Source organism: Phacochoerus africanus, chromosome 6 (assembly GCF_016906955.1).
Source record: "Phacochoerus africanus isolate WHEZ1 chromosome 6, ROS_Pafr_v1, whole genome shotgun sequence".
NCBI classification, from domain to species: Eukaryota; Metazoa; Chordata; class Mammalia; order Artiodactyla; family Suidae; genus Phacochoerus; species Phacochoerus africanus.
The window spans coordinates 81,675,629-81,703,352 of record NC_062549.1 but is presented as its reverse complement, the minus strand read 5'-3'; the positions used below and the strand labels follow the sequence as shown (position 1 = coordinate 81,703,352).

The 27,724-nt window shown below is 38.1% G+C and overlaps 1 protein-coding gene across 1 annotated transcript in view; it reads right to left on the bottom strand.

Annotated features, from left to right (window-relative positions):
• Positions 1–27,724, bottom strand: part of F5 (coagulation factor V) — a 76,870-nt gene that overhangs the window by 23,864 nt on the left and 25,282 nt on the right. Inside the window, exons 4-13 of the mRNA XM_047783983.1 lie at positions 25,407–25,619; positions 23,694–23,837; positions 21,096–21,317; positions 19,629–19,794; positions 11,711–11,888; positions 10,148–10,247; positions 9,519–9,730; positions 7,500–7,650; positions 5,353–5,565; positions 713–3,515 (exon numbers count right to left, since the gene is read on the bottom strand). Of these exons, the coding sequence (XP_047639939.1) occupies positions 713–3,515; positions 5,353–5,565; positions 7,500–7,650; positions 9,519–9,730; positions 10,148–10,247; positions 11,711–11,888; positions 19,629–19,794; positions 21,096–21,317; positions 23,694–23,837; positions 25,407–25,619 (4,402 nt within the window). The remainder of the gene's footprint in view (positions 1–712; positions 3,516–5,352; positions 5,566–7,499; positions 7,651–9,518; positions 9,731–10,147; positions 10,248–11,710; positions 11,889–19,628; positions 19,795–21,095; positions 21,318–23,693; positions 23,838–25,406; positions 25,620–27,724) is intronic.

Sequence of the window (27,724 nt, the reverse complement as noted above, 5' to 3'; positions counted from 1 at the left end):
TTTTGTAAAAGCCGTGAGCTATGTTGGACAGTTTAAACATGGTCACCATGCTATGTCCTCGAGAAGCTGTAGGTGCTTCTTTGCCCCCTTTCTCTTTCCCTAGATTATCATCACAGAATATAGAACCCAGCCCACTATGACTTTCTACCCTTAAGCAAAAATTGAATTGCTAGCTAAATACTTTCTTAACAGCCATCCTCTTCTTGAGCTCCAGCTACACAAGTCTTCAGCTTTAGAGCTTCCTCCTTCCACTGGCCCTTCATCACTCTGTCCTCTCTGTCTAGGATGCTTTGCCCTCTCCATCTTCTGCCTGGTTCACTCCTGTTCATCTTCAGATCTCAGCTCAAATGCCACTTCTCCAGACTAGGTTTCCCCAATTCTCACATCACCATATATCACCTCTGCTTCTTGGTCTTTATTTATCATGGCTATTTTTTACACTCATTTATGTGAGCACTTAGTTCATATCCACCTGCCCAACTAGACATAAGCTCCATCAGGGCAGGAGTCATGTCACCTAAAGTAGAGAAGCTAATCTTGGAATTGATAATGGAAATAGTATAGGCCAAATTGCAATGGGGGAACTCAATTATACTTAGTACAAATTATACATAGTATAATTTGCCCAGAATCATCTCTTTAGACTGTTGCAATTATTCTTTTTTAGTAGTAGTGGGAAGATGAGAATATAAAAGAATAAAAGTGGCCAAACCTTTGTGTAAATTTTGAATAATCCCAGGATAGTTCTTCAGCAGCAATGTAATAATTTCTTCTGTTTCCATTGTTGCTGCGAAGGTACCATGCAGCAATGTTGTCAGGATTTCTGGAGGAGTTGATGTCCGTCCTAACATCAGTTTGGTATGGGTCATCATACTCCACATAATCAATTTCGACATAGTCTTCTTCACTGTTCTCCTCCTTCTGCCTTGGAATAATCTCAACGTAATCTCCATCATCTCTACTGAGACCTACCACAACCATTGGATTAAATTCCCTTGGTATAAAAGTATTATTTAATGTAGAATGTGATGGAGGAGATGGCCTCTGACCAAGATCTGGAAAAGGGGAAGTCTGACCAAATTCTGGAAGAGTCACTGACTGACTAGATTCAGAAATGTAGGATGTCTTATCAGGGTCTAGATGAGGTGAGGTCTGCCTGAGATCAGGAGAAAGGGTTGTCTCATTGATGTCTGGAGAGAGAGTTGCCTGGCGAAGGTCTGGGGAAAATGGTATCTCCCTAAGGTCTGGGGAAAGGGTCACCTGGCTTAGATCTGGAGAGACAGTCTCATGGCTGAGTTCTGAGGAAAGGGTCGTATGACTAAGGTCTGGGGAGAGGGTTGTTTGGCCAAGGTCTAGGGAGAGGGTTGTCTGGTCAAGGACTGGGGAAAGGGTCATATAGCCAAGGTCTGGGGAGAGGGTTGTATGGCTAAAGTCAGGGGAAAGTGTTGTATGTCCAAGGTCTGGGGAGAGGGTTGTATGGCTAAGGTCTGGGGAAAGGGTCATATGGCCAAGGTCTGGGGAGAGGGTTGTATGGCTAAAGTCAGGGGAAAGTGTTGTATGTCCAAGGTCTGGGGAGAGGGTTGTCTGGTTAAAGTCTGGGGAGAGGGTCGTATGTCCAAGGTCTGGGGAAAGGGTTGTATGGCTAAGGTCTGGGGAGAGGGTTGTCTGGTTAAGGTCTGGGGAGAGGGTTTTCTGGTTAAAGTCTGGGGAGAGGGTCGTATGTCCAAGGTCTGGGGAAAGGGTTGTATGGCTAAGGTCTGGGGAGAGGGTTGTCTGGTTAAGGTCTGGGGAGAGGGTTTTCTGGTTAAAGTCTGGGGAGAGGGTCGTATGTCCAAGGTCTGGGGAAAGGGTTGTATGGCTAAGGTCTGGGGAGAGGGTTGTCTGGTTAAGGTCTTGGGAGAGGGTCACATGGCCAGGGTCTGGGGAAAGGGTTGTCTGGCCGAGTTCTGGAGAGAAGGATGGTTGATTGAGGTCTGGAGAGGTGGTTCTATGCCCGGCTTTAAGTTTCAAGGAAAAGAACATCTCACTAACATCAGTGGGGGAGGCCTTGTTTCTTAGGTCATAGTCGTGTATCTGGATGGGCTCTGGAAGATAAGATTGGTGACTGGGGACTGCAGTGGAGTGTGTTGGGTCAAAGTCTTGAATAGGGGCTGTTTGATAGGGTTCATCTGGGGTCACTGTCTGATAAAGATCTAGAGGGGAGCTTGTCTGATGGGTGTCATTTGGGAGGTTCTGATTACGGTCAGGATGTGAGGCTATCAGGCTAAGATTCATAGAAGGGAATGTCTGATTGAGGTCTGTGGGAAGAGATGTTTCATTGGACTCATGGAGTAACAATGAATGATTTTGTCTCCTATCTGAAAATGGAGTGTTAGCCTCTCCTCTCAGAGGATTAAAACTCCTTGGAGATAGAGGAACATGGTGTACAGGCTTTCGTTCCTTTTTCTTTCTTCGAGTCCTAATAAAAAAACGGCCTTTCTTCAATATACTATTTCCTTCATCCTGTCTTTCTTGTAGAAGTTTATGTCTAGTTACAAAAATTGGATGGCCCCTCTGCTTTCCATGCTTGTTTGTAAAAGGGATGTTTTCTCCCCAAGACCTTGAGGCATTCTGGGGGTTGTTTGGCAACTCATTAACAGCCATGTCTTCATCAGCATCTTGGACTATTTCATAACTGCCCTTCTCAGAAACCAAATGCCACTTCCCATTAATATTAGATGGATCCTTTCTTTCTAAGAGTAACAGATCACTGGACAGGTCCTCCAAGGGCCCCATACTGGAAGAAGAAGAGTTGTCTTGGCTTATATGTCTCCCAGTTTTATGTGCTGGGAATTTCATCTGGGAGAACCTATGCTTTGCTGCTTGGTCTCTTCCTGCCTTGAATCTTTTATGTTTAGGATGTTCTCGATTTCTGAATCCTTCTGTACCAAATGGAAGCAGGCTTATCCCTGTGATAACTGACTGAAGAGGATTTTCTATAGGGTCTTCAGAATAAGGGTTGGAATGCTGTGTTCTTCGACGGTTGAGGACTAAGTTCTTAACTAAGCCAGTGTGTCTCCGGGGGGAACCAGCTTTGGTAGCTTCTGGGTGAGGAAGAATTTTCTGAGGTTCTGTAAAGGTATTGGCAGTAGCCCTGTTAATGTTACCTGGGGAAGAAGAATTTGAATCAACAGCTCTATCAGTACTTGGAGGAATGAATTCAGAGTTGTTCTCCAGAGCTAGGGCGGTAAGATTGAACTCATCGTCCTCCTGATATAACGATGAATTTCTGAATGACCTAATTCCTAATACTGAAGCTAGTAGGTCCTGGTAATCATATTCATCGTCATTCTCTTCCTCTTTGTTTTCTGAAGAATCATGCATTTTCCTTGTAGTCAGGGTTGTAGATGCTGAAGGTTCATATATAATCTCATATGAGTCCTCGTCGTCATCCCGGATACACTTAACATCCCTGAATTTCAGCCGTAGTTTTTTGTTTCTTGGATTGGAATTCATGGTAGTTAACATCCAAGTTCCTACAAAAGAGAGACAGAGAGAACAGATCTCTAAGCACAGAAAAAAAATAAATAAATAAAAACCCTATAGTCCGGAGTTCCCGTTGTGGCGCAGTGGTTAACAAATCCGACTAGGAACCATGAGGTTGCAGGTTCAGTCCCTGCCCTGCCCTTGCTCAGTGGGTTAAGGATCTGGCGTTGCTGTGAGCTGTGGTGTAGGTTGCAGATGCAGCTTGGATCCCACGTTGCTGTGGCTCTGGCGTAGGCTGGTGGCTACAGCTCTGATTAGACCCCTAGCCTGGGAATCTCCATATGCTGCGGAAGCGGCCCAAGAAATAGCAAAAAAAAAAAAAAAAAAAACCTATATCCATCAAGGTAGATAATTTCCAATGCAATTTCATCAGGGATACTGTGGTCTGTGGGCTACTACTGATCTGTGAACTGTTGGTTACTATTCTATGGTGACATAAGGAAAGAAATCAAGAGTAGCGTGTATAGAAAACTTGACATTTCTATGACATCCAAGCATGTGATTAGTGCACTTACCTCATTTAATAGAATATAGACCAAAAGCATTAGCCAGTGGATATTAGGGAGGAAAAAACCTTTCAGCACAGATAGTTTGAGAGTCACTATTTTAGAATATATTTAAAAAGGAATTAATCAAGAATGAAGTGCTTGGGTTGTGGGATGGAAATCTGGTGAAAGTGGATTGTGATGATCATTATACAACTACAGATGTGATACATTCATTGAGTAATAAAAAAAAAGAAAAAAAATGAAGTGGACTTTGAATATTATAAACATCTTGTGAGCTGCACATTTTGTTAGAAAGCCGGAGTTAGGGAGTTCCTGCTGTGGCATAGTAGGTTAAAAATCTGTAGTGGCTATGGAGCTAAGGGTTTGATCCCCTGCCTGGCACAGTAGGTTAAAGGATCCGGCATTGTCACAGCTACAGCATAGGTTACAGCTGTGGCTCAGATTCAATCCTTGGCACAGAAATTCCCATCTGCTGTGGGTGCAGCCATTAAAAAAGGAGAGATAAAAAGAACAAAAGAAAAAAAAAAGCTGGAATTAGGGGGAGGATAGTGATGTTTACCCACATAAATAAGAGACATTTACATATTTCCAAGTAATAAATAATTCAGGTGGGCCCAGGACCATTTTGAGTCTCTTTGTAATAGTATAATTTTGCTGTAGTTACCATGTATTAATTTTCTACTGAGTCATAGGCACTTGACACATGTTACAATTAATATGGTCAAAGTAACTCTGTAAGGTGTTATTATTCTGTTTTCCAGTTGAATAAATCAAGGCTCAGTGAGGCCAGGTAACTTGTCCAACATCATGCAGAGTGGCAGAGCAGGATCTGAACTCAGGTCTGATCAACTCAAAAGCCCATGTGCTTTCCATGACACTGCTGTCTCTGAGGCTAGCCGCTAAGGCATTATATCAGATGATCACTAACTTTAGGGTGAAATGACTGTCTTAAAAAACTGAAAAAGGCATTTTGATAAAAGAAATGCTCTTTGGGGAGTTCCCATTGTGGCTCAGGGTGTTCAGGACCCAATGTTGTCTCCATGAGGGTGTGGGTTCGATCCCTGGCCTAGCTCAGTGGGTTCAGGATCTGGCATTGCTGCAAGCTGTGGCATAGGTCACAGATGCAGCTCAGATTCAGTGTTGCCATGGCTGTGGTGTAGACCTGTGCAGCTGCAGCTCCAATTCAACCCCTAGCCTGGGAGCTTCCTTATGCCACAGGTGTGGCCTTAGAAAAATATAATGCTTTTTACTATGATAGTCTGAAAAGCTGTAGCAAACTGGGTAGACCAGAGGTTCCTCTCTGTGTCCAAACTCTTACCAACATTATCCATTGTGACAGTCACAGATTCTCCACGCATGGGGAACAGAGTCAAGGTGTCCTCGTGCCTCTTTCCATAGATGAATGAGTGCCCAGTGAAGTGAATGGTCAAAATGTTATTCTGAGTTCCCACACTGCAGAAATGCCACTGGACAGTGTCATCAAAGCAGAATCCTAGTGTGGGTATGCTCTCAGGCACATAGCCATTGATAGCTGAAAGAGTAAAGTCTGTTAAAACATCAGACCTATACCAACAAAAGAAAATGTGTCATTATACCTAAGGTAAATGTCCCAATGTTACTGTGATTGCGTCAAAGCAGTAATTATCTGAGATAAGTCTTACCAGATCTAACATGTGACTAGAAGATCAAACTCAGACTTTTCAAAGGAGAGCTTGTTCTCCTAAGTTAGCCATGGGAGAAATATCAGGATAAAGACAAAGCCTTTCATTCATATTGATTTATTTATTCATTTGTTAAGTGCATATTCAATATTTTGTATCCCAGGTTCTGCTTTTAAAGATATTTTGGAAATCAACTTAGAATATTACCTAGAGTAATTTTACCTGGAGGAAAAGTACAATATACTTCTTGACACATTAGTTATTGAATTAGAACTAATGTCCTTGAAAAAAGAAGCACATTTAGCATATTTTGCATTTTTATTGCTCCATCTTGCATGTATATAATCTATAGTTTGGATTCAGATATCAAGTTCAGGCATTTTCATTCTCTTTCAAAGGGATACAGTTCTAGGCAGTATCATTATTTACTTATATTCATGGTAATAAAATAACAGGTGTGATTTCTATGAGGGCAAGATTCACATTTTCCTGAGTTACCACTAGAGCCCTCCAGTACAATGCCTGGCACTAGTGAGCACTTAAATATTTGTTGAATAGCTGATATTATGTGTTTTTAGTTTGTACCCCACTCAAGAAGCTTTTCTAAATAGTCTATGGCTGCACTGTCTAACAGGGTAGCCACTAGTTGCAAGTGACTATTGGGCTTTCAAAATATAGTAATCTGGATTGAGACATGCTGTGAGTGTAAAATACACACTGGATTTCAAAGACTTAGAAAGAAATAGAATAAATCTCATGATTTTTAATATGATTATATGTTGAAATGATAATATTTATGATTATATTAAATAAAACATTAAGATACATTTATTCTATTTCACTTTCCTTTTTAATCTACTAGAAAATTTAAAGTTATATTTGTGGCTCATATATAATTTCTAATGGACATCACTGGTCTAGAACTGTGACAGATTCACTGCCAAAATGAAATTAAGCAAAGAAAGCTGAGGATAACTCCCTGTTTGGAATTATTTTTCTGGCACCTGCCAGTTCTGATACTCCCCAGTTGTCAGTCATCTGAAGCTGTGTGAACAGATGAAGAAATTACCTTCATATTTGTACTTACTTATCAGAGTAGGGGATCATAGGGACTCTCAACTCTGAGAACTCTGAGGGAGGGAACTCTGACCGTTGTGGAGAAGTTTGCTTCCAACTGGCTCAGGGAGATTTCTCCCTAATGTCCCATAGCAGTGGCATTAAGTGGTGACTTTGAAACAGCAGCAAATGCCTGAACTTTGGCTCAGGGAATTCCTCTGTTCCAAACTTCTTACTGCTCATTTCAAACTCATCATGGGTTGACTTTCCAAGACTCTTGGCTCCCCATATACAGTTTGCCTTAGTTTGATTTGACAACCCAGTTTTGGATTACTCACCTTGTTTCTGTCCTGGCCATAAAGAGTATTCACCTTGCACTCACTCAAAAATCCCTGGATACCTCTGATGAAAGCCTATAGCCTCTTCCCTCACCACCCTACTCCTCACCCTATTTTTCCCTGCTCAGAGCATGTGCACATGCACATGTGTGCATGAAACCAAAGATACATACACACACACACACATTTGGAGCAGGAGACAAAGAAAACTTCTAAGGATAACAAACTTTTGACCTCTTGCTATAAAAATGTTGATATACTATCACCCAGTAATTTTATCAGCAAATCCCTGGACTGGAAGTGAGGATAAGAGGTGAGTAGATTCTAATCCATGCCTCTGCCTCTAAGCATGGTCACACTTCAACCACAGGAGTGAAAAACTGATGGACAAAAAGAGTGCTCCGACTTACTGCTCATGATGTTTGACTCATAAAACTTGGGGTCATCACGTTTCACCTTCTCAGGATTTTCACAAAACTTGTAAATGTTGTCCTCAATGTACCAGCTCTTATTCTCATCAAACACAGCAAACACAGCCTGTTGCTCAATGTCTGCTGTCCTCTGGAGGGTAAAAGTGCTATGTTCAGGGAATGACATCCAAGGCAATAACCTACAAGACTGAGTTCTCAGAAATCTAAGAAATTATCATACTAAGTGAAGTAAGTTAGAGAAAGATAAACACAATGGAATACTACTCAGCCATAAAAAGAATGAAATAATGCCATTTGCAGCAACATGGATGGAACTAGAGACTCTCATACTAAGTGAAGTAAGTCATAAAGAGACAAATACCATATTATATCGCTTATATCTAGACTCTAATACATGGCACAAATGAGCCTTTCCACAGAAAAGAAAATCATGGACTTCTTGAATAGACTTGTGGTTGCCAAGGGGGAGGGGGAGGGAATGGGGTGGATTGGGAGCTTGGGGTTAATAGATGCAAACTGTTGCCTTTGGAATGGATTAGCAATGAGATCCTGCTGTGTAGCACTGGGAACTACGTCTAGTCACTTATGATGGAGCATGATAATGTGAGAAAATAGAATGTATACATGTATGTGTAACTGGGTCACCATGCTATACAGTAGAAAAAAAAATGTATTGGGGAAATAACAATTGAAAAGAAAAAGCAAAAAAAAAATAAAATGATGCAAAATAACTTATTTATAAAACAGAAACAAACTCACAGATTTCAAAACCAAACTTATGGTTACCACAAGGGAAACCGTGGTGGGAAGGAAAGAATTAGGAGGATGGAAATAATGTACACACTAATGTATATGATAGATGCTCTGTATGGGGAAAAGAATGGATACACACATATGTATAACTGGTTCACTCTGCTATACACCTGAAACTAATACAACATTGTTAGTCAACTCTACTCCAATAAAATTAAAACAAACGAACAAACAAAAAGGCATAGCCCTTGGGGCCAATGAAGCCACAAATTCAAGCATCTATGAGAACCAATTATGTATGAAACACTTGTTAAAGCCAAAGGCAAAATGTAAAAGCAAACAAAGCATATCAGAAAATTCAGAGACTAAAATATCCTAATAGAAAAATCCCGTTTCAATATAGCCACTGTAATTCTGTTTATCTCTGTAATTGAACACCTTTCCACCTGAGTGGTTGACTGGCTGTGCTCCAAATAGTTGGAAAGGATAAATAAGGATGTAATAGGAAAGTTGTATACCTCTCCTTACCTGGTTCCTTTCCTAGCTCAATAAATTAAGGCTTTCCAAATGTCTATTTCTGACTTTTTTAAAGGCATATATGAATTTTGTATGCCTTGGGATGAAAATTCTTTGATTACAGTGTAACCTAATTGAGAATTTTAAGTTAATAATATGAGACTTTAATTCTTCAATGAAGATAAAGTCAGAAGATCCTTTATCTTTGCTCACATTCTTCTGCGTAACTTAGTCTCACTAGAGATAGACCATTGTCTAGGTTCAATTTCATAAGAAGCTATGTTGTCAAATATATCTCTCCTTTCCCCTAGTGATGGTCTCTAAAAATAATAAGGATTGGTATAGAGCTTCACACTTTTACCAAGTGGTATCTCTTTGAGTCCTGAAACAACCCTGTACAAATTTTAGGAGGTCGTAATACACGTTTGATGAAGGGAAGAAATTAAGAGAAATTAAGTGACTTGCTCATCACAGAGCCAGTACAGACAGTCCTGGAATTTGAAACGACAAAAAATATGGTATCACACTCTAGATTTACCATCTTCATTGTAAGAATATATGGAAATAGACAACAAAGTAACTAAAGGAATAAACATTGTTACATTCATGCTAAAGAGGACTACTTAATATTTTCTGTTTTCTAGAAGCAAAAGCCCCATCATTTAACAAGGAGAATTAATCTGTTACAGTCAGAAGAATTTCTGAAAGGTTACCTCAAGGACAAAATACCTGTATGCCTCGCTTATCCAAGGATCTGCTCTTACAAATGAGAAGAAGCCCTATCAAACCAGAGGCAATGTCCCTTGTGATGTCCACGTTACTGTAGTATGGTCTTGTTAAGCACTGAGCGTCGTTCTCTGTGGGTTCATCAGACTCTAGGATGTTCCACTTATAAGTATAGGTTTCCCCTGGCTGAACTGCTCTGATCATGGTGTTATTGTCTGAAAGAAAATATAGTCAGAATTGCCTTCATTTTAAAAATCATTTCATTAAGACAAACAAGTAATAAATGAATGTATAATATAAAATAATTGAGCTCTCATTAGAATCAATTAATATTGGGAATGGGATATTCTTTTTATGTTAATCTCCACTTGATAGAACTCTGGATAGTATGTAGCTAAGAGATATTTCCACTAGAGGCCACTACAGCACTAACAAAGGACATCATATTTTGTAATCATTAGGGTAAACAGAATCCCTGAAGTGGGCAGTGTTTGGTTGTGACTTTGAGGGTATCCCTACATATAGACTACCTGACTGTACAAGTTATACTGCTGGGCAAGGAGAGCAGTAGAAAAATATGGGAGCCTCTCAGAGGTCAGTAGTTTCATTCAGTAGAAGTGAAAGGTTCAAACCTGAGGTGGAGGACGAGTTGACGTCATCTTCGTAAGGAGAGAAGGTCACTCCATGAGGGTAAATGCTATAGGTGCGGCTGGCCATATTTTTGAACACAATCTAGAAAATTAACCCAAATTCATTGTTTCAGGGATTAAGGTCAATGGTGAGAATACATAGAGGATGCTAGTTTTCCATATTCACTTGTTGGCTGGTTTCGTGTTTGCATTGTGTGTGTGTGTGTGTGTGTGTGTGTGTTTCCATGAGTGCAAACTAATTCTGTTTGTCTGAGCACTGACCTCTCCCCATGTCCTGACAGATACATGTGAGAGAGTTCCACTCACATGGTAAGGGGAAAATGGAAAGAGAAGTCTGACTTTAGAAGTGACATTTTTCTCACCCTCTCCAAGCTGGTCCCCACCCCTCTTCCCTTCTCCTTTCAGCTTGGACCACATCTGCCATAGAACCCTGCTTCTTCTCTTCGGCAGACTGTAATCCCCTTCTCCAGCCCGTCAGATCTCCTAGAACCACTGTCCTTGAAGCCATGACATGACAAATATCCAGATCTTAAATTTCCAATGAGGTATATTTACACTTGCTAAGAACACCTAAAAAGGGTCAGAAATGAGGGAAGGAAAAGAGAAACAGAGGAAGGCTGCTTTCTCTCCTTGGTTATTATTTTAAATGAATAGAATTAGTCTTGTTTGCCGATATCCTCTCAATTCATTCCCACGAAGAAATGAAAGGAGGAGAATTATTCACACAGGAGTCCTGATTAGGTTCCTTAATCATCAAAAGAGAATGTTAATCTTATCTTCTACTTGGTTGCTTACCAAAACATTTGGATAATCTTTAATTTACAGATTATCCGCTTTCTAGATTCTTGTGAAAGATTGAAACTTTTAATTCTCTGCTGTCTAGGTCTTATTAAAAAATAAGGTTGTGATGTGACAAAATATTTAAGGGAAATTGTTTGATGAACACTGAGTGCTCTTGATACATATCAAATATACCTTCATCAGAGACCAGTCATCAGAGAACTACATACCTAGACCACATCGATGAATTGTTTACACTCAATTGGGGTATGTTCTCAGCTACAATGAGAAACATTATTTTAAAAAACTATGCAAATTTTAAATTTATTGTAGTAGTTGTAGGGATTTTACCAAGGATTCTATCCACTACATCATACAGTATCCCAGTAGCAGGGGAAACTGCTTCTTTTATGACTACTATGAATTTTGTCCTCACCTATTTCCCTTTTTAATTTGGCTGCTAGAAAGCTTAGGACAAAATTTGAAGACATTCTAGGAGCATGTGGTATGTGTTTCATTATACTTATCTCAATCCTGCCATATTATCCTGACTCCTGTGTTTAGTCCTTTTTAACTTGATAAATTGTCTCAGATTCTTTGTATTATGAGATAGGCTGTAAAAGGAGAAAATACTAAGCAAAAACTAAAAGCTGCATTCAAATTAAAAATTATGTGGCTACATTAAAAGAACAAACAAATAACCAGTATTTACAATCTGTTTTTCATGATTTAATTCACCCATGGTTCTATATTTCTGTTACTTACTTTTAGTGTGTCTCTGACCTGGGCTCTGATAACAGGGCCCAAGATTCCATCTTCTTTGATATTGGGATTCTCCAGACGTTTGGTGAAGGACTCATCTTGGTACTGTTTGTAGACAACCTTCTTATAATGTTTTCCAATCTGGTTTGAGAAATTATCCAAATGCAGAGATCTGTATTTTCTTAAAGTGAAATAAAATTCAAGAGATTAAATAATGTTCTCAAGTAAAGACCCCCCAGTAGGATGGGGGAACCCATATGCTTAGAAGTTCTCCTCTTGAATTAGCTAAAATGACAGTTTTATTTTTAAAAAAAGAAAAAAACAAACAAAAACACAAAAACAAAAAAAACCTAACGTGATTCACAAAGTCTCGTATCTTCTCTATGGTTGAAAAACTGGGAACCTCTGATCTGTCTCTTCTACTGCTGCTACAGTTATAATCATGATTAGAAGCAGGATCTTCCTGTCACCCTGGTTGTTAATGTAGACCTTACCTATCGCTGAAAGGTCTAACTGATGAAAGGATAAGTAAGATACACTATGAATTCTTCTTAAGTCTTTCTCTTTTTTTATTTTTTGTCTTTTGTCTTTTTTGTTGTTGTTGTTGTTGTTGTTGCTATTTCTTGGGCCGCTCCCTCGGCATATGGAGGTTCCCAGGCTAGGGGTTGAATCGGAGCTGTAGCCACCGGCCTATGCCAGAGCCACAGCAACGTGTCTGCAACCTACACCACAGCTCACGGCAACGCTGGATCATTACCCCACTGAGCAAGGGCAGGGACCGAACCCGCAACGTCATGGTTCCTAGTCGGATTCGTTAACCACTGCGCCACGACGGGAACTCCCTTAAGTCTTTCTTATCATTTAGTTTATGGTATCTAATTAGCTTTCCAGTCTCCGAAAGCACTTTCACATTCCAGAAAGCTTCTACTGTCTTTATTAGACATAGTTCTTTGATGTTGGGTTGTCCTTTCCACCATCCACCTAATCCTGGTGCCAACTGAAAACCAACCATTTTCACCCATCTTCTATTCCTATTGGAATAAATGATTGGGGGGGCAGCAAATGAACCTCTTTCCCCCTTTGTCCTTTTTATTGTCTTAATAAGCAGAAACCCCATGACAGAGTTTATTCATTTTATGCATTTATTTTATAGAATAAAAAGCACTGACTGATGCTAGAGAGTCCTGGATTTCAATCTCAACTCCCCTTCCCTAGCTATTCCTGTGTTTTCTAAATATTCACGTATATTAATTCCATGTGTATAATTCCAGAGCATCTTTATACAAATATGACTTGTAAATATAAATATTCTTATCCTCTCCTTTAACAAAAGGTAGCTATTTATATATTCTGTGCTATACCTTGCCTTTTTTTTTTGCATTTTTTCCAGCTTTATTGATGTATAATTGACAAATGTATATATTTGAAATGTACATCATAACAATTTGTATATGTATATATAAGATTACCACAGTCAAACTAATTACCACTTCTATCACCTCATCTAGTTACTATTTTTAAAAAATTCTGTGGTGAGAATACTTAACATCTGCTGTCTTAATAAATAAAATTTCCTGGTGTTCCCATCATGGCTCAGTGGAAATGAATCTGACTAGCATCCATGAAGATGCAGGTTTGATTCCTGGCCTTGTTCAATGGATTAAGGATTTGGCATTGCCATGAGCTGTTTGTATAGCTCACTGACGTGTCTCAGATCCCGCGTTGCTGTGGCTATGGTGTAGGCAAGCAGCTACAGCTCTGATTCAACCACTGGCCTCCATATGCCATGGGTGTGGCCCTAAAACACACACACACACACACACACACACACACACGTTTTCCTGTTGGATACAGCCACACTTGTTTGTTTTTGCTTTTGTTACCTGTGCTTTTGGTATCATATCCAAACAATCATTGCCAAGACCAATGTCAAAGAAGCTTTTTCCTCTCTGTTTTCTTCTAGGAGTTTTATGGTTTCAGGTATTACATTTAAGTCTTTAATTTATTTACAGTTGATTTTTTTTAATGTGGTAAGCTAAGTGTCTAATTTTATTTTTTGCATGTGGATATCCAGTTTTTCCATCATCATTTATTGAACAGATTTTCTTTCCCCATTTTGTACTCTTAGTGCCCTTGTGAATGACTCCTTGACTATAATCACAGCAAAAGAAACAATCAACAAAATGAAAAGATAATCTACAGGAGAAATATTTGTAAACTGTATATCTGATCAGAGGTTAATATCTAAAATATAAGAGGAACTCACATGAAAGATAAATATCATATGATATCACGTGTGCAGAATCTTAAAAAATTATTTAAATGAACTTACAAAACAAAAATAGACCCATAGACATAGAAAACAAACTCATGGTTACCAGAGGGAATAGTGGGGTTATAAACTAGGAGTGTGGGATTAACATATATACACTACTATGTATAAAATAGAGAAACAACAAGAACCTACTGCAGAGCACAGGGAAATACATTCAACATCTGGCAATAATCTATTATGGAAAAGAGTCTAAAAAAATATATGCATGTGTGTAACTAGATCACTTTGCTGCACATCTGAAGCTAATATAATGTGAATTAACTATATTTCAATTGAAAAAATGGTTACTGAAAAAAACAACAACAACAGGAAATCATATAACTCAGTGGCAAAACAAACAAAAATGGCCTGATTAAAAAATAGGCAAAAGGCCTCTACTGACTTCTTTCCAAAAAAAATATATATAAGTATTATATCAGTCACCTCAAATTTGTCTATTAAACTTCTCCCAGTTAAGATCATAGGAGAATCTTCTGATTAGATTGATTTGTCTTATTTTCTTATCTCAAATTTTGCCAACTCTGGGGGTTTGGGGTGGTTTGTTTGTTTTTTATGGCCGAACCCATGGGATATAGAAGTTCCCAGGCCAGGAAATGAATCTGAGCCACAGCCTATGCTCCAGCTGCAGCAACGATGGATCCTTTAACCCACTGCACTGGGCCAGGGATTGAACCTGCGCCTCCACAGTAACCTGAGCCATTGAAGTCGGATTCTTAACCCACTGTGCCATGACAGGAACTCCAGAGTATTTTATTCTTTGTAAAAATTCTATTGTAAATGGATTTTCTTAATTTCTATCTTGGATAGGTTGTTTGTGTGTATAAATGCAGCTGATCATAATTGTGTTCATTTTGTATCCTGCAACTTACTAAATTCCTTTATTCTAATATATTTTTGGTAGAATCTTAAGGATTTTTCAATATATCAAGGCACATTATCTGCAAATAGAGACAATTTTACTTCTTTTCTGATGAGGATGCCTTTTCTTATCAGATTTCCCGTACCATGCTAAATGAAAGTGGCAAGAATTGGCACCCTTGTCTTTTCCTGATATCAGAGGAAAAGTTTTCACTGAGTATGATGTTAGCTTTTGGTTTGTTATACAGTGCATTTTTGGGCATCTATTGAGATGATGATATAATTTTTATTAGTCATTTTTTAATGTGGTGTATCATATTTATTGAACTTTCCTTGAATCTCAGGTATAAATCTCACTTGACCATGGTTTATGAAAATTTAAATGTGCTGTTGAATTCAGTTCACTAATGTTTTGATATTTTTGGCATCTATATTCATCAGGGATATTGGTCTGTACTTTATTTCTTGTAATGTCCTTATCTGGTTTTGGTATGTGGGCAATGATTTCCTTGTAAAATAAGTTTGGAAGTATTCCCTACTCTTTAATGTTTGGGAAGAGTTTGAAGATTAGTGTATAATACACCCATGAAGCTATCTGATCCTGGGCTTCTTTGTTTGGAGGGTTTTATTATTGATTCAATATTGTCACTTGTTATTGGTATATTCAGATTTTCAATTTCTTTGTGATTCAGTAAAGAATCATAGTGGTAGGATGTGTGTTTCTAGGAAATTTTTCCTTTCTTTTAGTTACCCAATTTGTTGGCATGTAATTGTTCATGGTAGTCTCTCATCATCCTTTGCATTTCTGTGGTATCACTTGTAATGTTTCCTTTTTAAATTTATAATCTCATTTATTTGAGTCCTCTCTTTTTCTCCCTTGCTTAGTCTAGCTAAAGATTTGTGAATATTATTTATCTGTTAACAAATTAACTCTTGGTTATATTGATCTTTTCTATTGTACTTCTAGTCTCTACCTCATTTATTTTTTTCTTTTTATTTCCTTCTTTCTGCTAACTTTGGGCTTAGTTTGCTAGTTACTTGAGGTATAAAGTTAGGTTGTTTACTTGAGACCTTTCTTTCTTTCTTTTTTCCCTCTCTTCCTTCCTTCTTGCTCTCTTTCTCTCTCTCTGTTTTAAATGTAGGCATTTATTCCTATAAACTTTCCTCCTACAATTGCTTTTGCTATATTCTATAAGTTCTAGTATGCTGTGTTTCCATTTTCATTTGTCTCAAGATATATTTTAATTTCCCATTTGATTTATTCTTTGACTCATTAGTTGTTCAGGAGATTATTGTTTAATTTCCACATATTTGAGACTTTTCTGAGTTTCTTCTGTAATTGATTTCTAGTTTCATACCATTGTGGTCAGAAAAGATACTTGATATAATTTTAATATTCTTAATTTATTGATGTTTTGTGGACAATATGTTATGATAAATCCTAGAGAATGTTCCATGTGCATCTGAGAAGAATACATTTTCTTTTGTTGGGTGGAATGCTCTTTATACATCTGTTAGGTCCATTTGGGTTATAGTGTTATTCAGTTCCACTGCTTTCTTATTGATTTTATGTCTGGGTAATCTATCCATTATTTAAAGTGGCATATTCAAGTTCCCTACTATTATTGTACTGCTATTTACTTTTTCATTAATTAATTAATGTTAATATTTGCTTCACATATTTATGTGCTCCAATGTTGGATACATATATACTCATAATTGTTATAATCTCTTAATGAGTTGACCCTGTATCATTATATGGTGACCTTGTCTTTTTCATCCCTTCACTTTTAATCTATATGTGTCCTAAAGCTAAAGTAATAGAGTATGCTATTGAAGCTCTCTACTGAACTTTTCAGTTCTGTCATTATATTTTTCAGTTCCAGGATTTCTGTTTGGTTATTTTTTTATGATTTCTATTTCTTTCATTTTTCTTTTTTTGGCTTCCTTGCAGCATATGCAGTTCCTGAGCCAGAGATCAGATCTGAGCCTCAATTGTGGCCTACACTGCAGCTGCAGCAATGCTGGATCCTTTAACCCATTGTGCCAGGTCAGGGATTGAACCTGCATCCCGGTGCTGTAGAGATGCCATCAATCCCACTGCACCACAGTGGGAACTCCAGTTTCTATTTCTTTTTCTTTTTTTTTTCTTTCTTTTTTTTCTTTTTCTTTTTTTTGGTCCTTTGTCTTTATAGTGCCACACCTGAGGCATATGGAGGTTCCCAGGCTAGGGGTCTAATCAGAGCTGTTGTGGCTCGCCTATACCACAGCTCACGGCAACACTGGACCCTTAACCTTCTGAGTGAGGCCAGGGATAGAACCTGCAACCTCATGGTTTCTAGTCGGATTTGTTTCCACTGTGCCATGACGGGAACTCCTCCAGTTTCTATTTCTTTCTTTTTTTTTTTTTTTTTGTCTTTTTGCTATTTCTTTGGGCCGCTCCCGCAGCATATGGAGGTTCATAGGCTAGGAGTCCAATCGGAGCTGTAGCCCCCGGCCTACGCCAGAGCCACAGCAACACGGGATCCGAGCCTTGTCTGCAACCTACACCACAGCTCACGGCAATGCCAGATCATTAACCCACTGAGCAAGGGCAGGGGCCAAACCCGAAACCTCATGGTTCCTAGTCGGATTCGTTAACCACTGCGCCACGACAGGAACTCCCAGTTTCTATTTCTTTATTAAACTTCTTATATTATTCACGCATTGTTTTCCTGATTTCATTTAGTCGCCTATGTTATCTCGTACCTCACTGATTCTTTAACCTGATTATTTTGGATTTTTCTCAGGCAGTTTGTAGATTTCCATTTCTTTCACATTGGTTACTTGAGCTCTATTAGTTTCCTTTGGTGATGTCGTCGGCCAGATTCTTTGTGATGTACATAGCCTTGTGTTGGTATTTGTGCATTTTAAGGAAAAAACACCATATTCCAGTCTTTACAGAAAGATTTTGGCAGGTAAAGACCTTCTCCTGACAGGTATTCAGGCTGATAGAATTGCCTCTAGGATCATAGTCAAAGGAGGTTGGAACCAGGTCACATGGTTGCTGCTGGACCTGCAGCACTTGTGGTTAGCAAGCCTTTTACCAGGGGCTTAGGTGGGCATATACCCTAGCTGGTTTCTGAGAAGTTTAAACTGCCTGCAGACCTTGGTCGGTAGAGCTGGCACTGGGATAACAGTCCACTTCAAGGTCCACAGTGGGTTTGCAAATGGTAAGTCTGTTACAGGTGTACAAATAGGTATTGCTCCCATCTGGCCCTTTGGAGAGCTCACATTTGGTCACTGGGTTGGTCCCTGAGCGGGCATGACTGCCCATGAACTACATTTTGGAGAGCTAGAGCTAGGTTACAGGGCCACTTCAAGATCTGAGGCCACTTCAATACCTAAGTTCTATAAGCCAGTCTCCAGGGACATGAGTGAGTGTAACTTCCAGCAGGTTCATGAGCTGGGACAGGGATAGAACTAGTTACAAGGAAGCTTTAAGGCCACAGTCATACTGAGGTCTACAGGTCAGCCTCCAAGGTCACAGACAGGTGTGACCCCTCCTGGGTCCCTTGTCCAATAGTGTTGGTGGCAGTACCAAGGTTAAGTGGGGCTGTAGCTGAGTCCATAAGGGGATGAGGCTATTTCCATGTTTGTAGCTGGAAACACACTCAGTGAACCTACCATCTGAGCATGGACTTGCCTTCTCAAAACAGTCCATCTTGTCCTCAGCTTCCAATTGGATTTTACAAGTTCCTACTTTGATCCCAAAGATCTCACAAAAGCACTTTTGTTCATGGAATGGATGTCAAATTATTGTTGCTGTGCTGGGAAGCAAAAGGGGGATTTACTATTCTATCATCTTGCTCCCTTTGACTTTTTAATTTAAAAATATCTCTTGGAGAATTTTTGTATTCATACAGAGGGAGTATTTGCATCTTTTTAAAAACAGGTGCATAGTATTCCACTGTATGGATGTACCATAATTTATTAATTTCCTATTGATGGACATTTTGGACTGTTTCTAATCTTTTCTGCTACTAACAGTGCAGTGGTGACTGTCCTGTGTATACATCATTTCACCTGTAAATAAGGATATCTATGTAGTAAATTCCAAGAGTGAGACTGCTGGGTCAAAAGATGTATGCATTTATAGTTTTAAAACATATTGCCAAACTATCTTCTATAATAGCTTTTCCAATTCACTCTTCCACCAGCAATACATGATAGAGCTTGTTCCTACAGCCTCTCCAATAGATTGTGTCATCTAAACTTATGAGTCTGGTAGGTGAAAATAGTATTTCAGAAAAGTTTAATTTGCATATTTTTCTCTCTGTGAGTGTGAATATTTTTCAAGTGTTTAAGAGCTATTTGAATTTCAATTTTCTTAATCTTATTCTCCCATTTCCTAATCTGTAAAATAAACGAGAGCTGTTTCTAACTTATTGAGTTAAAACAAAATACTTAGAAAAGTTTAACACACTTCTTGGCAATAGCAACCATTCAACAAGTTGATATTATTATTTTTTGTTGTTGTTACTACTACTACTACTGTTATTATGCAGAGTTCTCTTGGTGAGTTTGAAGTAATTCCAGACCGATTTGAAAAAAAAAAAGACCTGAATAGGATCCAATACATGTATCCCCCTGAAAGCTATCAATTCACGACATTTCACGCCACACATCTCAGACTCTATGAAGCATGTCTTGAACCTTTGCACAGTAGTAAGAATCCCCCATACTCACTTGTCCATGTTTGCTGGTATTATAGGTGCATAGTCCCAAATGACTTCCTCTGCAGCAATGAAGTATTCCCACCTCTTGATGTGCCGCCTCTGGTCTCGAGTTAGTTTCTTAGGCTTCCTGGTTTTCTTTGCACAGTTTTTAATGTCTATGTAAGTCTGCATCCCAGCTAAGTTAGGACATGAAGAAAAAGGAAGAATTTGAAAGAGGAAGTTAAGTGTGATCAAAATGCATATCTTTTCAACAAATCTGTGGAAGATCTCAATAATAACCATGAAAGTAATGCTCAGGCAGCTTTTAAACATTATGGTTTGAAGCTCTTTTAGTACAGTGGAGAAGGGGCAAGAATAAAAAAGCAAGAGAAAGAGAGAATGGGTTAGGGAAAAAACTTGGAAAGCTATCCTTTGTCTCTTCCGGGGGGTGGAGGGGGATTTTTTGTAATTTCCCAGTCGTCAAAACCTTGTGACTTAAGTCTTGTTGAATTCTCATTTTTTCTACCATCCATTCCTTTTATTTGTAAGGAATAAAATTATGTGCTCTATGAAATTCTTGTTAAAAATTAAATAATTCAAAAAGCACGTAGCCTCTATACAATGTTAGTTTTGTTGTTTATTTCATTATTATTTTGGACTCTATATTCCAGGGATATTTTACTACTTCAAATATAATTTTGACTGTTCAGTGTGAACAAAAAATGAAATGGTTCTGTAAAGTGTCTCATTCTTATGCCTTGCTTTTATACACTTTATTTCAGTAACACAATGGTTTCCTATAGCGATATTTACTTATATTTACAGGAACCCTCCTCCCAACAGTTTTAAAGCAACAACGTGTAATAGAACAGTTAGTTATTTTGTTTACCTTATATCATATAACAACCTAGACTGATTATTTACCCACCAGAATTCATTGATGTTCTTTAAAGCCCACTTTTCAGAAGGTTAGATACTATGTTTTTGTTTTTTTGTTTTTTTGTTTTTTTGTTTTTCCATTTAACACACTTCTATTGAGTTTCTCTTTGTGCCAGGTTTTGCATGCATCTTTGCATTACATCTTTTCATATTAAAACTTTTACACTTTCTATCACTTGGTGCTTCTATAAATTTACAAATGTTTGACTTGTTCCAAAACCTTGTTCTTTTCCTTTAGCTGAATATTAAATACCCCAACACAGAATATCTCTATGTATGTTTTTGTTTCCTTCATCCTCTCTCCTTTCAAGGAAGTAGAGGCCTCTTTGGCTTTTGCATCACTTAAAAAACAAAACAAAACTTTGTTAATCTCTCTACTTTCTCCATTCCCAATTAATGAGTTATAAGAGCAAAGTATCTAAATTCTATTTAGATTTAGTCCGAAGAATGTATGTCTGAAATGTGGGTGGCCTGAAAGGGCAAAGGAGAATGAAGGAGTTAGTATCTAGAAAGGAAGAATCCAACAGTCATAAGCAAGACTGTTAGAAGAATTACTTGCCTTGAAAATGTTTGGGGATGAGAGAAGATATGGGCCACTTTCCCTCTGGGCTCACAGTCATGTTTGCAGTAGTGGACGTGGCACTGACGAGAGTGATGGCTGAGACCTTATGATGGTTCTGCTCCAGGACCTGGCCACTGAAATGAATGGAAAACAGTTCTGGCCCAGAGCTCATTCCAATCAGATGCCAACTGATGTGGTCATAGGCACAAACTGTTATATCTGAGGGAGAGGGAGAGATGGAGGCCAAAACAGGAAGTCAGCAGTCTGTTACCAAAAATTCACTCATCAGATACATATTGAGCACCTGCTATGCCTCAGGCATTGTGCAAGGTTCTGGGGGTACAGACATTCCAGTTGCGGTTCTGGCCCTAGAAAAGCAGACATCTGAGCGGCAGGCAAACAGACAGTCACAACCCATTATAATAAGTGTTACTATAGAGTCCAGAGATGGGGTATGTTAGTTCAGAAACACAGGGATTGCTAAAGCTAAAGAGAGAAGCAAGTAGGTGACCAACCATCCTGGTTTACCCAGGGCTGAAGTTTCCCAGAATGCAGGACTTTCAGAGTTAGAAGTGAGAAAGCCTGAGTAGTTGGTCACTCTAGAGCCAGTCTGGGTTCATCTGAAGAGAACTGCCAGAACTTCCAATAGAGCTGAGTTTAAGGCCCTGATTCTCTAATCCTGAAAGGGATCAGATTGATCCTAAGAGGAAGAAGATGTGAAGATGGGGCTTTAGGGGTTTTATACTGCTTCTTTACTCACTAGCTGATTGTTTTAGTGACAAGGCAATGAGTTACTCTGTGGGTTATAGGATCTCCTTAAAATGCAGGGGACAAATCCTCATTATACTGGGCCACTGAGAGCATTTCATAAATGAAGTACTGAGAACTAAGTTGAAAAGCTGTTTGGCTCCCTCTTTGTTCCCACAGTGACTGGGAAAATGCTAATTTGCTCTGTGGGAGATTCCAACCCTGGCTTCCATCCTTGGCTTGGGTTTTAAACTTCAGATCTCTAACCACTTGATACTGGATCATGGCACCATGAATCAATGCCTTCCCCAACGAGGGGCTAAGAACTTGTCTTTTTTTTAGACCATTCTAACAAGGCAGGGATTCCTGGTATCATAGGTGAGAACAAGAAGCTGGAAAATAGGAAGCTTTGATGCAAGCATTTATCTGCCCCAAATCAGTGCTCATATTGGGTTGGGCATTTAATACATCTGTGTTAGCATTTATCATATCTGTTCAATTTATACTGCTCCATAAGGCAATTTTACAAACATTAATGTTTCTCAGTCTCTATTAATAACATTGCCCTATGCCACACTTCATAGCCCCAACTACTCTGTCTTTTTCAACTATAAATTCATAACCTCTATGCCCCAATAGATATTTTTGCATGCTTTTTTTTTTTTTGCTTTTTTCTCTTTGTATTTATACAGATGATTTACTCTGGCAGGATACAGATACAATTTCTCTTTGACTACTCCCCTCTGGAGCACATAGTACCAGACATGACATGTTATCTGCAAGAAAAATTTATAAATATCCTCTGCACCAGGATAAATGATTAACCCATTTTTGTAAGTACATTGAGACAACTAACTGCCAAAAACCACACTGAGGTAGAGAAGTGAGCAAGGTGTGAACTCAGATGTCCTAAGGTATATGTCAGTTAACTAAGTTTTGAAACTCTGAATCAAAACCCAGGGTCATTTGAGTATATCTTTAATGACCCAGGTGGGAAGATGGAATCAAATGAAATGGAATACAATTTAAAAGCAAAGTCCAGACCTCAACCCTCGACAAGTTTTATTTTTTCAGTAAGAGAAGCTATTTGTGATTTTCAGATATAAAGAATGGTCTCTGTAAAGCCCAGTGTTTTGAAGCACAGTTTATTTAATAAAGTAATATTTTAACTTTCCTCATTGTTCCTCCTCGGGATCTTTGGTTCCAGGTCATTTCTATCAGAGAGACATAGGAGTAGTCTAGATGGAGGTCAATTTTTTTAAACAAGTGTTTATGATTTTGCTTTTTTACAATAATCTACATGCAAATGAAAAGAGAAAAGTATTGCACATGCCATTGAATATTACTCAACATCATCTTTTGAAATGCTGGTAGTGTATTTGTATGTTGGATATTTCTCCTAATCTCTTGTTCATCTCCACTGTAAGTATGTTCCTTGCATTCTTCTTGCTGACTCTTCCTGGTAGAGACTAACTTTGGAGTCTGTCCTTTACGGTTTCTTTTCTGGAAGAAGGCATGGTCACCATGCAGCAAGGACCACATAACTCACTGAAGGATATCCTAGAGGTTTTCCTGGAGATGTAGCCCAATGTGAAACCTGCTCAGAGCACTACATCTGATAAGATTTCACACTCCTCCTCTTAGGTAGCTGCTAATTTGTCTGTTGTACTTGCATGTTAAAAAATATATAGGATACTAAGAACCACTGAACTAGATTACATTGCCTTTCAGATTAGGAGTTAAAAGACAGTGAATATGGTCAACTTCCCCAGTGCCTTGAAGAAAACAATGGGACAAAAGGTACTGATGCTTTAACTGTTGTTGGATAATGCACAGACCACATATTACCTGGCATCGTCCCATTCACATAGCCATTGATTGTGTACATTAGGGATGATGACTGGTTCCAGCTTTTACTTTCATCAAACACAGCAAACATCAATACATATTGCTTGTCAAACATCTTCTGAATACCATCCTCAGTTAGAGTGCCTATGAAAAAAGACATACATTTAATAGCATCCCAGATAGAAGGCTCTCATTAGATATTCCTAGATAGAAGAGTTTTAGGTAAGCAGCCAATAATAACTGTGAAAACTGTAAGACATTCTTATAGAAAAATAGCATCTATTAAGTAATAATGATTGAAGGCTTATTAAAATCCTAGTGCCATCTTGTCTTCTCTGGTACCTGATAGCCTGAGGAATAGGGCTTTAAAGGTAAATTTGATCTGACAGAAAATATTGAGTGCTTGTCAAGGCTTTAGTAAAAGTACCTATGTCTTCCAGTGTCATTAAGTGAATACATAGGTACCTTAGCTCATTGGGTAAAAGCATCACACTGCAAGTTTAATACAGCCATCTTGCTAATACGTGTAATAGGATACTAGAGTACCGGTTTGAGAGGGTCAAGATTAATCCATTCTTTTATTATGATTTATTATTATTAAATTATGATTGATTTACAGTGTTTCTTCAAGTTCTATTGTACAGCAAAGTGACTCAGTCACACACATTTCACTATGCTGTACAGTAGGGCTCCACTGCCCATCCATTCCAAATATAACAGTTTGCATCTAAAAAACCCCAAAATGCCCATCCATCCCACTCCCTCCCCTTTCCCCCCCGGGATCCCAAATCTGCTCTCCTTGGCCATGATTGGTTTCTGTTTTTTTAGATAGGATCATCTGTTCCATATTTTAGATTCCGCAAATAAGTGATACCTTATGGTATTTGTCTTTCTAGCTTACTTCACTTAGTATGAGAATCGATAATTTCATTCACATTGCTGCCAATGACATTAGTTTGTCTTTTTTACAGCTGAGTAATAGAAATAATCCATTCTCATGAGGGGAAAATGCAGCTGATAGTAAAACAAAAGAAGAGCATTTTATAAATTTAATTTTTTTCTGTATCATCGCAGTATCGTCTATATTAGGAATGTATGTAGGTTTGGTATGTGTGTATATTTAGATAGATGATGAATCCATCACATTATTTCCCACAGTACAGTTAGTCATGGTTGTTTGTTTTAATGAAAAATGAGATGAATTCATTTGGGGCTAAAATGAAAATCCAAGCTTGCTCCTAAGAAGCCCATTCAATGAAATTTCTTATAAAATCAGTTAAGTAGGTTTGAAACCTACCTCCCAAAGTGTTCAGCTTGTTTACAAGAAAGAAACATGGAGTTTTGTATGTTTATAGACCAAATTACCAACCCAAATCTCAGTTATGTTAATCAAAGTTCTTTACAAATACTCTCAGCAGAGTATAGGCTGCTGTATACTTTCAGAACAACTTGGCCTGGGGATAAATGTTATGGATCATACTCTTAGACAGGGATTTACTTGGGAGAGACTCCCAAGACTGAGATGAAGGAGGGATTGAAGAAAGAGAGGAAGATTCCAACTCCTCAAATATCAATGTCAAGCAATGACCTGGTTTCTGCACCCTTTTCTCTCTGCTTGATTTATGAAAGACACCAAGATGCTCCAAAGCTTCATTCCATTATAGCACTCCTTACTAATCCAATATCTTGGTTATTCTGAATTTTTTTTTTTACCTTTCTTACAAATAAGCAGAGGTCCAATCAACCCAGAATTGAAGTCCTGTATGAGATTTTCATAGGAGTAATAGATGTGTGTGAGGCATGGAGGGTCATCATGTGTGGGCCCACTGTCCTCACTGATGTTCCACTCATAGGTATATTCTTGGCCCGGGGCTACAGCATCATCCATCTTCTCCACAAGGAATGTGTGGTCAGGATAAGAAGCACCTGGAGAAATAAAAGCCATGAGAACACCTGGATAGTTTCTGAGAACTACCTTTCATCACTCTCAAATCAGGGGTAAAGATCTCTACAAAGAGACATATGCCTTTCTCTAATAGGCACATGAAAAATGTTCAACATCGCTAATTATTAGAGAAATGCAAATCAAAACTACAATGAGGTACCACCTCACACTAATCTGAATGACCATATCATTACTAAGTCTACAAACAATAAATGCTAGAGAGGATGTGAATAAAAGGGAACCCTCCTACACTGATGGTGGGAATCTAAGTTGGTACAACCACTATGGAAAATAGTATGGAAGTTCCTCAGAAAACTAAGGATAGAATTACCATATGATCCAGCAATCTCACTCCTGGGTATATATCCAGACGAAATTATAATTCGCAAAAGCTACATGCACACTTATGTTTGCAGAAGCACTGTTTGCAATAGCCAAGACATGGAAACAACCTAAATTCCATTGACAGATGAATGGATTAAGAAGATGTAGTACATATATACAGTTGAATACTACTCAGCTATAAAAAAAGAACATAATAATTCCATTTGCAACAACATAGACACAACTAGAGATTCTCATACTAAGTGAAATAAGTCAGAAAAAGACAAATATCATATGATATCACATATGTGGGATCTAAAATATGGCACAAATGAATCCTATCTACAAAACAGAAATAGACTCACAGACATATAGAACAGACTTGTGGTTGTCAAGGGGGAAGGGATTGGGGGAGGTATCATTTGAGAGGTTGGGGTTAGTAGATATAAGTTATTATAAATGGAAGGGATAAACAACAGGGTCCTACCGGGTAGCACAGAGAACTTTTCAATGTCCTATGATAAATCGTAATGGAAAAGAATACTAAAAAAGGGTGTATATATGTGTATAATTGAATCACTTTTCTGTATATCAGAAATTAGCACAACATGGTAAATCAACTATATGTCAATAAAAGTAGTGAAACATATATATGTCATTCTAGAGTAAACCTTCACTATTTGGAAAGATTCACACATATCCACTTCTATGTCTATGTCATTATAAAGGCTTTGAGTCCATGGTAATCTGAAGTGAACACGAAATGTTACCGGTATATTATTTAAAGGTTAGCAAGTTAATTTTCCAGCATATCTAAATAATTATTATTTAAATATAGTCAGAGAAGTGAATCACCTTTGATCAGGATATCATCTCAGAATATAAGAATGATTATATTTTCTCTATGGGGCTTGATAATATTTCTTATAGTTTTAAAGATTATTTTTTAATAAAGTATAGTTGTTTTTACAATATTGTGTTAGTTTCTGGTATACAGCAGTGTGATTCAATTATATACATATATATTCAGATTCTATCAGTTATGGTTTATTTAGGATATTGAATATAATTCCTTGTGCTATACAGTAGGACCTCATTGCTTATCTACTTTTATATATAATATTTGGATCTGCTAATTTATCCCCCCACACACACCTCTTTTCCCCTTTGGTAACCATAAATTTGTTTTTCATATCTATGAGTCTGTTTCTGTTTTGTAAATAAATTCATTTGTATTGTTTTTTTAGATTCCACATGTAAGTGATATTATATGATATTTGTCTTTGTTTGACTTATTTCTTCACTTAATATGATAATCTTTAGTTGCATCCATGTTGCTGTGAATGGCAACACTTCTTTCCTTTTTTATGGTTGAATATATATACACCACATCTTCTGTATCCATTCATCTGTCAATGGACTTTTAGGTTGCTTCCACATCTTGGCTATTGTAAGTAGTGGTGCAATGAATATTGGGGTGCATGTATCTTTTCCAACTAGAGTTTTCTATGGATATATGCCCAAGAGTGGGATTGCAGGATCATATGGCAACTCTATTTTTAGTTAAGGAACTTCCATACTTTTTTCCATAGTTGCTGCACCAATATACATTTCCACCAACAGTTAGGAGGGTTCCTTTTTCTCCATACCCTCTCCAGCATTTATTATTTTTAGACTTTTTGATGATGGCCATTCTGACCAGTGTGAGATGATACCTTATGGTAGTTTTGATTTGCATTTCTCTAACAATTAATGATGCAGA